Genomic DNA, 14,459 nt, shown 5'->3' on the forward strand with positions numbered 1-14,459 from the left:
TATTGATGCAGTGTCTATATAAATAAAAATATATTTGTAAACTCTATACAGAAAAACTTTCTACACAAACAAAACCTGTTGAAAGAAAAGTGGAGCACTAAAATTTATTTAAACAAGGCCAATTTTCATCTTAACAGATTGGGGGCAGGAGGTTTAGGTAGGTACAACCAACCAATCTACAATTTGTCCTTTATTCAGTAACTGATGCTTCTACGTACTCAGCATAAAACCTGGAAACCTTCCTCTCTAAAAAAAGATTATTGAAATGTTATTGAGTATATGGGTATGGTATGCGCCAAATGTCATGTATAACATTCTTTACAAATGCCGGTTCTCAAATGTTTAGAAGTAACATAATAAATCTTACTTAATGTAAACATGTTTGAAATTCAAATTAAAATCAGCATGCTATTTATCTGTGAGTTACAAAAACAAAAAGAAACCACCAATTAGGGCGTTTCTTTTTTTAATAGCTTCGTAAGAAAATTTATATTATGAGCAACCTTAAATCCCCTAGGGAAGGAAGTAAGATAAACATTAAAGAAGAAAGTTAGCCATTATATGTATACAAATAGAACAATCCAAAAGACTTAAACTGTTGAAGAATATATTGGTTCACTTCCTAAAATACTCTGAGCTCCTTTTCCAGTAATCAACTTTGCACCATCCCAAAGCAGAACTCTTCAGTTTTCTGGGACTACCACACTTCATTCCCCCACAATTATGCTGTACAGTTAGCTGAACGTCAACCATTGATTCCAAAGCAGAGCAATGAAAAGAAGCACAGCCTAGTAGGTGACACAGAAGTTCAAATGGATATGAAGAAAGCAGTACGCTGCAAACTATTCTTATAGCTATGTAGAAAATAGGTATCAATCTATAACAAATTCTCCAACCTGTAAAACAGTACACATCACCAGCCAATGACAAACCTAAAAAGTTGGGCTTATCTAAAACACTAAAAATCCTGTGGTAAAAAAGTAGAATTCACTGTCAACCACTGCCCACCTTCCCATGAGTCAATTTAAATTTCCTAAAACCACAAGTCAATTTCCAAATGTTCAGCAAATGTTCCATTTATCAACAGCATTCACGTGCATTTGCAGATGCAGGTGCGCGCGCGCGTGCACACACACACACACACACACACACACACCATGCTCACCAAGCTGTGAATTATCTGCTGAAGAAAAATGCTTACAGCTTAGAACACAGAGTCCATTACCTTTTTCATTCCTTCAAAAACCAAATAACTAGATAATAAATATTCCAATGTGACTAAAAAATGACCACAGTAAATTTTACCCACTTCCCACCATAGAAATAAAAGCTGTAAAAATTAGGGTTTCAAATACATGTGCATCAGATTCAGAGATATTACACATCCTGTAGCCATCACTTACCTTCTACGCTACAGCTACATATAACTTAAAAATGGGTATGGTATGTGCCAAATGTCATGTATAACATTCTTTACAAATGCCGGTTCTCAGATGTTTAGAAGTAACATAATAAATCTTACTTAATGTAAACATGTTTGAGATTCAAATTAAAATCATGGCTAGTCTGAGTTCCTGTCTTAAATACGACTTCTTAATAGAGATTAAGCAATAACAATGTCTTCAAATCAAAATATTTTAACAAGAAAATATATATAAAAATTTGTTTGCACAAATATATTCTTTGAATTTATAAGGAATATCTCATTTAAATGAGGTTGCCCATGGGGGGATAAAAAAAAAGAAGATTAAGCACAGATGAACTATTTAAGGGCATTAACATGTAACCTATAATTTAGTTACTACTCTAGTCAATATATACCCAATAATTTGCTAATGGAAATACTTATAAGCTGTATTTTCCGATTTTAAACTAAAATACTTTCTTTTGGGTGAAAAAAGATTGGGTGACTTCTCGTTACATGAAGTCCCAGAAGAAATTCAAACTACCACTGGATGCTTTATCTCATTCTTTGCCAAATGGGAATTTCCTTTACATGTAACTCCTATATAGATACCTCTGTTCTGAATCACTACCAGAAAGCAACAGGCTATGCAAAGCACAACTGTACAACAGAAACACCTTTCTGCCACAAAACCTATCAGCCAAATAAAAGCTTCCAATTGGACTTAGAGATACCTACAACACTGGACTCGGAGACACCTACAAATGAAATAGACTTATTCAGGACTACACAGCTCCTTTGAGAAGGAAACTGTAAAATAAAAATTAATAAATCACAAATATATCTGAAATCCATAAGCTTCTCCCCCAAGTCTCAATATAAAGTAGAATAAACAAAAACAAACGCTCTTTTTAGAAATCTGTAACTCATTGAATTTCCAAACAGTACATTAACAGTCTTACTGGTAAACTTGATGGTCTTTCTTGTTGTATTAAGTTCAAGTCTTCATGGTTAGGTTTTCCAGGAGCCAGAGGAGGTTGAGACCTAGTTCCATAGCCTTCCTGAGACATATCCTAAACAAACACAAATATAAAGAAGTATTTCAATGAGTTATAAGCTTCTTTGGTAATCAAGATGAAGCAAAGGCTTATCACAAAGTATCAACTCATCTTACATTTAAGCAGACATCTATGTTATAATTATCATTTCTGTAACACTTTCTCAAAAGCAAAAATAAAATACAAAAAGGTAGTGAATCATCAAGAGCAAAAATACATATAATTAACAATTAAATTTATTATGCAACCATACAACCTAAAGACCATATTTGAGTTCTGCAGGAAGGTGACAGTCAAGTAAAAGAAGGGAAAGAAAGCCAGCTATAACCAAACTCTCTTAAACCAGAGCAAACCAAAAGCTCATGTTATTGTTTAATTCTGATTTTGGTTGAACCATCTTTAATATTACCTTGAAAATGTTAAAATAATTAATGAAAACTTTATTATCAACTGACTTTTAATATGCCCTCTCAGCAACCCACAAAACAACACAGTTATTAAGCTGACAGTATCCTGGGGTTTCTACAAAACCAATAAACACTCACGTATAGAATTTCATGTTCACGTGGCACAGTTACCAAAGAACCACAATAAAGAATAAAACAGCAGTGGGGAACAAAACACACTTAAAAAAAACCTACTGAAGTAGAGAAACTTATCAGTAACATGGCCTTTCTGGCCTCCTGTTGAACACTTGTCCAGGAGGAATTCTGCATGGTTTCAATATTATGCTGAAATATAAACCAAATACCGCAACAAACTTACTGTATGTCCGATCTCTAGCTGTTTAACTATGTATGCTCAGTTACTAAACATTCTACCCCCATTTACACCCGAAGTCAAACAGCAGGACAGAGTGTAAAATGCTTATTATAGCATGTCTTAATTGGCACTGAAAGTTGAAGAACCAGTTTCTGATCGGGAAGAAAAAAAAAAGAATGGAAAATATCACTTAAAAATAAAATTCTCTCCTTCTTCCCTGTCAGTTTAAATATGTGTTAGAATTAAAGAAATATAATATACAAGTTCTACTTCCCCCGTTAAATTCTCAAAATATTACTTTAAAACTTAATGAGTTGAAACCCTATAAAAAGCTTCTGCTGCCCCACCCCTTTCTCATACAGTATACACTTAAAATGACACAGCTTCTTAAGCCAAGCAACTCTGGACCAATAGCTGGTACTGAAAGTACACAAGCTGTACAAACTAGACTTAACTAGCCAAGCGTTGGTGCGACCTGCCTTTAAACAGGCTCCGAAGCAAACAGCATGCCAACAGTCCAGCGTTTCCCAAGCAACTCTTCTTCCTTTTACATGAACCCCCCAAACAGCCAATCGAGGTATCTAAGCTCTAACAGCAGTGCAGAATGCCCAGTCAGCACTATACTTTAGTGAGAGAATTACACCCAGCTGTCCAGGTTTTTATCTGATAACATTTAGGTGAGGTCTCCGAGCACAGGCAGCCCAGGGATATTTAAAAGGGTAGCTCCTCAGTCTGGCTGCTGGCAGAGGGTGACAATTAGACTGGGGGGGGGGCAAAATCTCTCTCTCTCTCTCTCTCTCTCTCACACACACACACACACACACACACACACACACACACACACTACTTGCTCTGGATCCCAGACTTTCACTTGTCACACAGACTTCCAGCTGCATGTCCTGCAGGTTCCTTTAGATTAACAGCGAGGACTTCAAAATCAAGCCAGGAACAAGGCCTCCATTCAGGGACCTTCACCCTGTTACAAAACCCCCCCCCCCACGAAGGAGCAGAACAGCCTCGCAATGGGCAAACAAAGGAGCAGATCCCCACCTGTGCCTCAAACACACACATGTGCACACAAGGTTTACGGGCGGTGCTTAGACACTTGTTTTAGTAAACTGTTAAGAAACAGGAAGAGGCTCACATGCCCTATGCTTATAAGCCTGTTAAATTTCCTTTGGTTTTCTCTTTGTAGCTACATGAACTGATTTTTAAACGAGCTGAAAAAGACCGTTACAACTACAGTAAATACACATTTTAATGTGGATACTGTCCCCTCTACGATAAGCAACACTGAACTAACAGACTATGAAAGCCATCAGGAAATTTTACTATGACTTTACATTTCATTTTTTAAGGCTTAAAATTTTTAAATAATTAGATTCCACCAAAATCTCAAACACTATTCTTAACCACAAGAGGCTTTCAGTTATTAAATACAGCTGGAAATAAAACCAAAACAAAATTTAGTGAGAATCACTGAAAATGGAACTTGTTCTGCTTCAATTTATGTTTGAACATAAGGATTAATTTAACTGAGAGAACATCCAGAAAAGGTACCAAGTTTTAACCTAAAACAACCATCATCTATATATAACTTACACTGGGACTATAAAGTCTACATTTGGCAGCTTTAATAAAGATATAAAAGTTATATATCATAACAAACCTGAGCTTTTTCCCCTTCAGAGCTATGTTTATTTTCTGGTAGGTACTTATTTTCATCTCAGGAAAAGTAAGTAGGAATAAGTAATTTAACAGACAACAAGAGGGCAATGTCTGTATTAGAAAATAAGAAATTCGTTCAGCACCATATTTTATAAACAACAACTAAGCACAGCCTTCATGTTTAACACATCACTGCAGTCTCTGATATTCAAAAGTTTAAACCACTGCACACTAGCTTGCACACTAGTTCACACGCACAGATTGTCACTGTGACAAATACACAGCTGTGACTATTTAAGAGAGCATCACACTGTGATAATGCTACAACGCAAAGGAGCCACACAAGGGAAGTGTGGTTTATCCTTTCAGAGTCCTTTATCAGTATTATTTTTCTTCATCTCACTCACAAGCTTTTCACCACTGACTGATTCTGGTTTTAACCATCTTTAGGTTATAGATCAAAGGTAAAACGGAGGCTGACTCACAAAACAAAAAAAGTGTGAAAAGAGCTTGAGATAGGGGCATGTACACATTTGTTTCAGAAGTTTTCACTTAGATGTTACTTTTAACAAATGTCTAGGGACTTCCCTGGTGGCACAGTGGTTAAGAATCCGCCTGCCAATGCAGGGCACACAGGTTTGATCCCTGGTCCGGGAAGATCGCACATGCCGCGGAGCAACTAAGCCCGCGTGCCACATCTACTGAGCCTGCGCTCTAGAGCCTGCAAGCCACAACTACTGAGCCCACGAGCCACAACTACTGAGCCCGTGTGCCACAACTACTGAAGCCCACGTGCCTAGAGCCCATGCTCCGCAACAAGAGAAACCACCGCAATGAGAAGCCTGCGCACCGCAACGAAGAGTAGCCCCCGCTCGCCGCAACTAGAGAAAGCCTGCGTGCAGCAATGAAGACCCAAAATGCAGCCAAAAATAAATATAAATAACTAAATTTATTTTTTAAAATGTCTAAACATTTATTGAATACCTTGTATGGACCAGTCCCTTCACTGGGTGCTTAACATCTTACAGTGTGAAGGACGACCAGGAAGGAAACACTAGTTATACTGTGCTATTGTGAGGAAGGATAAGATCAAAACTAGCCCACGCACCGCAACGAAGAGTAGCCCCCTCTCGCCTCAACTAGAGAAAGCCCACGCGCAGCAACAAAGACCCAATGCAGCTAAAATAAATAAGTAAGTAAGTAAGTAACGTCAAGGACACATAAAAAATTTGAAAAGGAAAAATATTCCCATGGTATGAGTTCAAAAGATACAAAGAGATAAACAATGAGAAGAAAGACTGTCTCCTCCTTGCCAGGATCCCCTCCACAAAGCTTACTGCTAACAGGTTATTTATCTTTCCACAATCATTCAATGCACAACCAAGTATAAATGTGAATTCAAATCCTTTTTCCTTTAAAAACAACTGGAGCGTATTTGCTGTACACAGTCTATTTTGTGGTCCCTTAACAATACATTATATATCTCCTTCTATATCTGCACCTAAACATCTACCTTATTCTCTTTTTTTTTTGCTATGCAGTATTGTATTAGTCAGTTCTGGGACTTATTTAACCAGTCCCCTATTGATGGACATTTAGGTTGTTCCCAGTCTTTCCCTACTTCATACAGCACTATAATAAACATCCTTGTGCATACATCTTCAGCTGAAATATTTCTGTAGCGTAACTCTCCACGAGGGGAACTTCTGCCAAAGGGTTGGTACATTTACAATTTTGATGGAGGCTGGCAAAGTGCTCTCAGCCAAAGAAGTGTCAATTAACACTCGCACTCCATCACCTGGCTCAAGATGTTTACCTTCGCGTCAGGGTTTGCCCACCCACAGCAAAAAAGCAGCCAACTCAGACCAGGGGAGAGGTGGGAGGACGGGTAGATTGTAACAGAAAAAAACAATTTAGACAGACAAACAGCTGTGGTACTAAGAGGCTGGGCAGGATAAGCCAAGAAGCTAGCAAACACTGGCTGTCTTTAGAGTCCTGCAGAGAGAGCTTCAGATGTGAAACAAAGGCAACAGGGAGCCACTGTGGCTTCCAGATCTAGAATGTGATGATTCTCACGTTATTTAAGAAAGGTTTTTCCAATAATCACATGAAGTACAGATGTACTAGAAAGAGAAGGATGATGGTACTTATTACTACTGCAATAATCTAAAGTGGGGTGACAAGGATTTGAGTAGCCTCATAACATCTCACAATATCTAGGTCAGAATAATTTCTCGCTCCTTTTCTCCTCCTGCTTTGGAAACTCCTATCATCAATCCCAAATACTAACGGGAAACAGATAGGGTCCTGGCACGTAAGACACTGTAGTGGAGAGGAGAGTGCGATCAACTCCACAGAGAAAATGCCTGCTGGCCACACAGCGCTGCCAGTCACGTGAACTCATCACTCTGCCCGAGAAACTTCCCGTGCTACTGACCTATTTTAGTTTGTAGATACATAAATTTAAAATATCCTTTCCAAAAAGAAAACAATATAAACCTATAAAGTATCCACTTCGAGAATGGACCAATCACCCGCCTGCCTCCTCAGGAACGCCCTAATGGAAACAGTACTAACTAGGACAGCCGACACTGCAGGCAGGGCTCCGTGACAGGTGCTGTGCACACTCTACCTTTCCAATAACCCCAGGAGATGGTCCCTATTGTCTAGCATCTTGTTCTTTACCATGAGGAAACAAAATCTTAAGCAATTTGCACAGCTAGTGTCTGAGCACATTGCTAGCATCTCAACGTGATGGACAAATCTTCATTTCCACCTTAACTGTACTCTACAGACAACTGGAAGCTTCAAGCACTATCATAAGGATTTGATGTAATTTTAACTTTTTAAAAGTTAAAAGTAGGCTAGCTTCCACCTATTCTCCTAAATTCCCTTTTCAAAAATTATGAATCTTAAGTATTTTGTATGTGGGATACTTCCAAAACATTCAATTATAATATTATGAATTAAAAAGTATTAAAACGTCGAACTCCCACAAATCTGAATACAAGGCCACTCTACCTACTACTCGTCATCATCAAGTAGTCGTTTAAGGTCCACAGGCTGATGGGAAACAAGATAACATCTTGCCTCCTCACATTATGTTCGCTTAACGATCCTCTGCTGGTTCCTCTCTTTCCCTCCAAGGACTCCACGCGACTCCTGGATGGTGATGATTCCCGAATCTCTCTACTTCAAGTCCCGTACATTTTAACTGCATTATGAAGGAGTCCCTGGTACTCAAGGAGTCCCTTGTATGTCAAGAAACGACTCTCTTGACTGTCCTCCTCAAATCTGATCCCCTTCCTTCAAGGGCCACCTGGTCAAGGGCATCACCAGCCACATGGACTTCTCAGAGCCATTCCACACCCCCTACCTCTTTCACCATCCATATAGATCTGACGCATGAGCAAACCTAAAATCACTGTCAAGTCCATCCCCTTCATCTTCCCTCCAGCTGTCAGCTCCTTTACACTACAGCCTCTTGCCCGCCACGCCACCAGAGCAGACTTGCTAAAATACAAATGGCCATGGTGTGCTACTGCCTGGAAAGGCCTCTTCCGCGGTGCCTACCGAATGAGGTCCACAGTCCTTGCTCTGGCACAGAAAAGCTCATCAAACAACCTCCAGCTGCCTCCCCAGCTTCATCTTGGCCTTCCCCCGGGCCCACCGCAAGTCCTCAGCTTCACGCACTTGACTGCTCACAGGCTTCCACAGGGCCACCTACCTGTCTGCACCTGCAGCTCTCAGTCCAGGTGGATGCCCTTCCTTCTGTGTCTGCGAAGCATCGCTGTCTTCAAGATCCTGCTAGAAATTAGCTCCTCCATTCCCCCAAACAACTACCTCACGTCAACTTCAGATGTATTCTTAAAATACAGCATTATAAATTCTTAAACTATTTGTTTGTGTATCTCCTGAACTGGACTCTTACTTCCTCTTGGGTGCGCAGCGCTGAGCACCGACAGGTACTCAAAAGCCTGGTGAATTACTGACTGAATGCCTTCCAAGAGCTTACACTTAGAATTAGACACAGCAATACAAAATAAATGTATGAGGACAAACATAAAACTGAACAAAACTTGGGCTCATGTCCAAGAATATTTATCATGTTAACAGCTACACTGCCTGGTAGCAATATGCTACAAAACACATTTTGCTGTTTGTTACTGGCAGTCTTAAGGCAAAAAGATGACTATAAAAGAATGTAGTAAAAAAAACAAACAAAAATTGAGAGGGAGGGAAAAGACTATTGTGGGCATCAGTGGTGCCATCAAAAACAAGAAAAATCAAGACATCCTTTACCTCCTAATGATCAAAACAGCAATGAGATATTCTTGCAGAAAAAAAAAAAATCTGATAACGAGTTTGATAAAGCCTGTATATCTAACTACCAATTTATAGGAAATTAAAAAGGGCTGAGGAATACATTAAACCATAGCAAATCAATCAGCAAATCTCAAACTGTGGGAACCTCTACTAGAAAAATGACCTAGTTTCTTCAACAAATAAGTTGTAACAGCAAAAAGGAAAGGAGAGAGGAAGAGAGGGAGAGATGAAGAAAGAGGAAAACCATAGAGATGAAAAGGTATCAACCAATTATGAGAGTGGATTTTATTTGGATCTTGACTCAAACTACCCCACAATGTAAATTAAACAGAAACATGTAATCCATTTATGAAACTACTGGAAATTTGAACACTGGATAATTGGTATGAAAAAATATTCTTTAAATGTGATAACTGTATTATGTTTGTGTTTCTCTTTTTAAGACCTTTATTTTTTAGAGCTATATACTGAAATATTGACAGATTAAATGATACAATATCTGGGATTTACTTCAAAATAATATTGAGGGCGGGGATTGGGGGAGTGAAGGAAGAGCAAGTGTACACACAACAACACTGGCCATATAATCGTTGAAGGCTGAGGGATGGGTGTGTGGGGCTCGTTATATTTTTGTCTACTTCTGTTCACTGTTTGAAAATGTCCATTTAAAGTAAAATGGAGTTAATGGTATGAAAGACGAATTCAGGAATCCAGAACTGGGACTGAGGCTGTGGTACTGACTCCGGCTTACACCTGCAAGACCACAAAACTTCTGAATTGGTCCCTTGCCTTCAATCCTCAATCTCCCAAGAAAGCCCACTATGCATTGACCATTTACTCTTTCACAGTTTCTTAACCTCTCCCCATTTTATCTTTGTTTGCTGTACTATTTAATCCTAACACTTAACTGTCTTTAAAAAAAAAAAATCGGACTTCGCTGGTGGCGCAGTGGTTAAGAATCCGCCTGCCAATGCAGGGGACACAGGTTCAAGCCCTGGTATGGGAAGATCCCACATGCTGCGCAGCAACTAAGCCCGTGCTCCACAACTACTGAGCCTGTGCTCTGGAGCTCACGAGCCACAACTCCTGAGACCGTGTACCACAACTCCTGAAGCCCGCACGCCTAGAGCCCGTGCTCCACAACAAGAGAAGCCACCGCAATGAAAAGACCACGCACTGCAACGAAGAGCCCCCCCGCTCGCCGCAACTAGAGAAAGCCCGCGTGCAGCAATGAAGACCCAACGCAGCCAAAAATAAATAAAATAAATAAATTTTTAAAAAATTAATAAATAAAAATAAATCCTTAAAAGCAATAAAAAAAATCCCTACATAATCTTAACCAAATTAACCTTCCCAGTTTCATTTTCCCCTAGATCCCCAGGTAAAACCTCCTTATATTGACTCTGACCCTTTCTGGACCTCATCTCCTGATCAAGATGCCCTCCTTGCCTAAATCTGACACTCTTACACTTACTTTGGCTCAGCCTCTTAAAGGCCCAGTGTCCAATTTCACTGACTCCAAGATGCCTTTTCCAGCCACAGATCTCGCCAGAGACCACAAACACTTGAGTCAAACCAACCCAAGCTCAAATTCCAACTTCTGGGCTATTCACTAGCTGTGCAACCCTGAACAAATTTTCCTGAGTCGTTTCCTACTCTGGAAACTATATCAGATTGAGCGGTGCTGGGAAGGCTCAGGGTGCAGCGCCTCCCTCCCTCCCGGTGCCTCTGTAGCTTAGGCACATGGTCCTTCAAGAATAGGGGCTGAATGGGGTTTTTTATATATCACGATTGCTATCTTTCAGGATAATGGTAAGTCACTTTAATTCTATCAGTACTTTCCCCTGCATCTTCCTTCACCCTTGCTCCAAAAATTTTTTATATTAGATTAAAAAATCACAGGACCAAAGCTCATATGGTTTTTTTTACTGCTACTGATTCCATAGGCAGACTCTAAACTTATAGTAAAGCCTTATTATCTGTAATACACTAGATATACTGATGAGTCCAAAGGCTAGATTCAGAATATTGTTTATTTTCTATTAACTGAAAGGAATAATTATTTCCATTTAAAAAAAAAACATTCTAGTAAAAGAACAGGCTTATCCAAACTACTTTGTTATTTTCTTTCTGATGAGTCTCATTAATATTGATAATAGACCCCTCGCTACCACTGTAGCCTGCCATCAACAAGAATGTCACTATGACACAGTATACCTGAGGCTGCAGCTGCCCTTACGCCTGCAGTGAAGAGAAACCATGAGAGGACTGGAGATTAGAGAGAGGCCCACCAGCAATAGCAGCTGCCTCTCCTACGTTAATCAAGTTAGGACCCTGGAGGCCACTACTCCAGCATTCAAGACTTTAGAAAATCCTTTATTTTACTTTGGTTTTTGCAAGAACTTCTTCCTAAACTAACAAGGGGTCCAGAGTGACAAGGGAAGCTACATGGTTACCTAAATTTCACTTCTCCTAAAATACTAAAGAGAAATATGAAGATACTCAAGAGCTAAGGACTAAAGTAATTAAGATTTTTAATAGATTAATTTTATTAAACTCACAAAGCAAATGAGCCACAGTAAATGTTCAGCTGTGCTTTTTATAGGGAAAAATAGTGTATGTAATAATAATAATAATAATAATAATAATAATAATAATAATACACAGAGCAAAAAGAAAACCCAGCTCTGTAACTTATCACTTAAAGAATTTCCTCATCCATAAAAACAAGATACAGGGACTTATCTCCAAAAGTTATATTAATGATTAAAGGAGGGACTAAGCAATGAGCACTGTGCTTGACACATTTAAATGTTCAATAAATGTCAGCTATTGTTACTTACATTATCTAAAACCACATTTAAGAATAAGAATAAAAATTTTCACTGAACCACTGGGACTTCATCCTGTGACCACGATGTTGCTGACAGCAGCAGCTAACAATTATGTAACATTTACTCTTCACCAGGCACTCTTGAGAGTACTTTACTCACTGAATAAACGCTTATGGTCTCGACATCAACTCCATGAAATAAATACTATTTTCAGATGAAGAAACTGAGGCACAGAGGTTGAGAAACTCGCCCAAAGTCCAAACTACAGAGTCAGAAACTCTGGGTGTACAGTTCAACAATGTGTGTTTTAACAGGCCTTCCAGGAGATTCTAGTGCTCACTAAAACTGGAAAACCCCTGGGTTAACAATTGCAAAGGCCCGTATCAGTGGCCTTAAGGCCTGAGTATCAGCCTATCTCTGAAACAAAATGCATCTCTACTGTAAACAACAATAAAGAAGACAGTAAACCCAAGGGAACTATATTCAACATCCTGCGATAAGCCATAATGGAAAAGAATATGAAAAAGAATGTATATATTTGTATAACTGAGTCACTTTGCTGTACAGCAGTAATTAACACACTGTAATTCAACTATACTTCAATAAAACATAAATAAAATAAAATAAAACAGAGTTGGGATCAAAACCAAGCCCCACCACATTGAGGCATAACTTGCTGTATGACCTCTGAGGGTCATATAACATAATATATGAGGTGACATCCACCCGCCATGCTAGAGTACAAGACTGGAAGGCACTGGTTAGTATTTCTGCTCTCCAGTGCCTCTCAACCTTTGGAAGGCATCAGAATTGCCGGTTGGAGTTAAATGCAGATCCCCAGGTACTCCCCACCCACCCCCCAAACAGTTTTGGAGTAAGAGAACTTACTTGAGCAAACACTCCAGGTGATTCTGATGCAATTCCTTTTTTTTCTTTTTAGGAAACCACAGCTGTACACTTATCCAATGGCTTCGCCTTACCCTACTTCGATCTCTATCTTTCCTTCACCTCCCAAGGCCAATGCAAAGAGACGTGCATCCACTCCTCTCCCCAAAGTCTAGCACTCTAAGGAAAATCAGTGAGTGAACTGGAGCTGGTTCTGCTATCCTTCCAGGAAAAAAGGTGGTCACTGCCCACACTAGCAATGCAATTCTAAAAGTAACCCTATGTTTCAAACATCTGCAGATAATCATCTTCTGGAATACATATACATAGAGCTTGTTACTCTAAGAATTTTTAAAAATCAAAGAAATCGATGAAGGAAGAATTTTAATGTTATATATGTAAGTTATGTTTTACTTTATTTTCTATACTTCAACAAATTGAAATGAGCATTTAAAGACAAAGGAAGACAGCTGAGAGTAGCAAAAAACAGTCCAGGAAAAATAAAAATTCCTCAATCTCCCTAGTGTCAGAATTTAAATATCAAAAAAAAAGAATTGTATGAATAAATATAAAGAGCCTCGATGATGCTTCTAACTGCATAACCTATTCTATCCTCAACTTCATCCCTCAATCCCAATGGGGCGTCAGAGAAGAGATAAAGTTGAAGGGGTACGAAGAGAACCACATCAGGTGTGAGTGCCAGTTCCTCACAATATCCCCCTCTACAGAGGAGAGGTTTCCTCCTCCACCTGCTCGCTGAGTCTGGGCAACTAGGATAAAGAGCTAGAGAACTAGTCCCGAGTGTACCCAAGTGTCCGGGCATCCAGTTCAATCCCATGGCTCCATCTCTACTGGAGACGGAGATGGAGATGGGGGAGAGGGGAAAGAAAAAAGTGAGGAAAAGAACTTAAAAAAGCTCACCCACTATTACAGCTACGTTAGAAACAGGGAATGGTGTGGAGCTTAAATGATTTTTAGACTAAATCCTGCTCTTGTGTTGGAGATTTTTCTTCAGCTTTTCATAAAACGTTATCTTAAACAGTGTAAGGTGTTCCTCTTCTGTCACCACAGCAGACAGTCGCAGCCAGCTGATGTGATCTTCTGCACGTTTCTAAGGAAGCCTGATACTCTGACGAGCAGCCTGCGAGACAGGCTGGAGCACAGCCTAACCCGGAGCCAGGCTGCACGCACACCGCAGGCCTGTCTGGGGCTTCCCTCTTCTCAGGAGGAAGCTTCCGTCACCTTTCCAAAAGTAAATTAAGTATTGGAAATCTTGTTATTGCTATATAATTCCTCACTTCCTGGCTTCGTTTCCCTTTAATTCTGGGACTTGAAAGGAAAAAAATAATTTTAAAAATATTCTGAACATGAATATGAACAGCATTATCAAATTATAATCCAATGCAGTTAAGAGTCCCAGTTACAAGCCAAAACATAAAAAGAATAACTATTGAAAGTTTTCCATCAGAGAGCCAAAAATGCTTTATTACTGGAAAACAATCTGTGCAAGATGTAAGACTT

General features: G+C 39.3%; 1 protein-coding gene across 8 annotated transcripts in view; it reads right to left on the minus strand.

Annotated features, from left to right (window-relative positions):
- Nucleotides 1–14,459, minus strand: part of ARID1B (AT-rich interaction domain 1B) — a 405,685-nt gene that overhangs the window by 251,794 nt on the left and 139,432 nt on the right. For all 8 annotated transcript variants that reach the window (XM_082475518.1, XM_082475513.1, XM_082475516.1 and 5 more), the window contains exon 4: nt 2,368–2,478. In XM_082475518.1, the coding sequence (XP_082331644.1) occupies nt 2,368–2,478 (111 nt within the window). The remainder of the gene's footprint in view (nt 1–2,367; nt 2,479–14,459) is intronic.

This window comes from Balaenoptera physalus, assembly GCF_965194825.1.
Source record: "Balaenoptera physalus genome assembly, chromosome: 9".
NCBI classification, from domain to species: domain Eukaryota; kingdom Metazoa; phylum Chordata; class Mammalia; order Artiodactyla; family Balaenopteridae; genus Balaenoptera; species Balaenoptera physalus.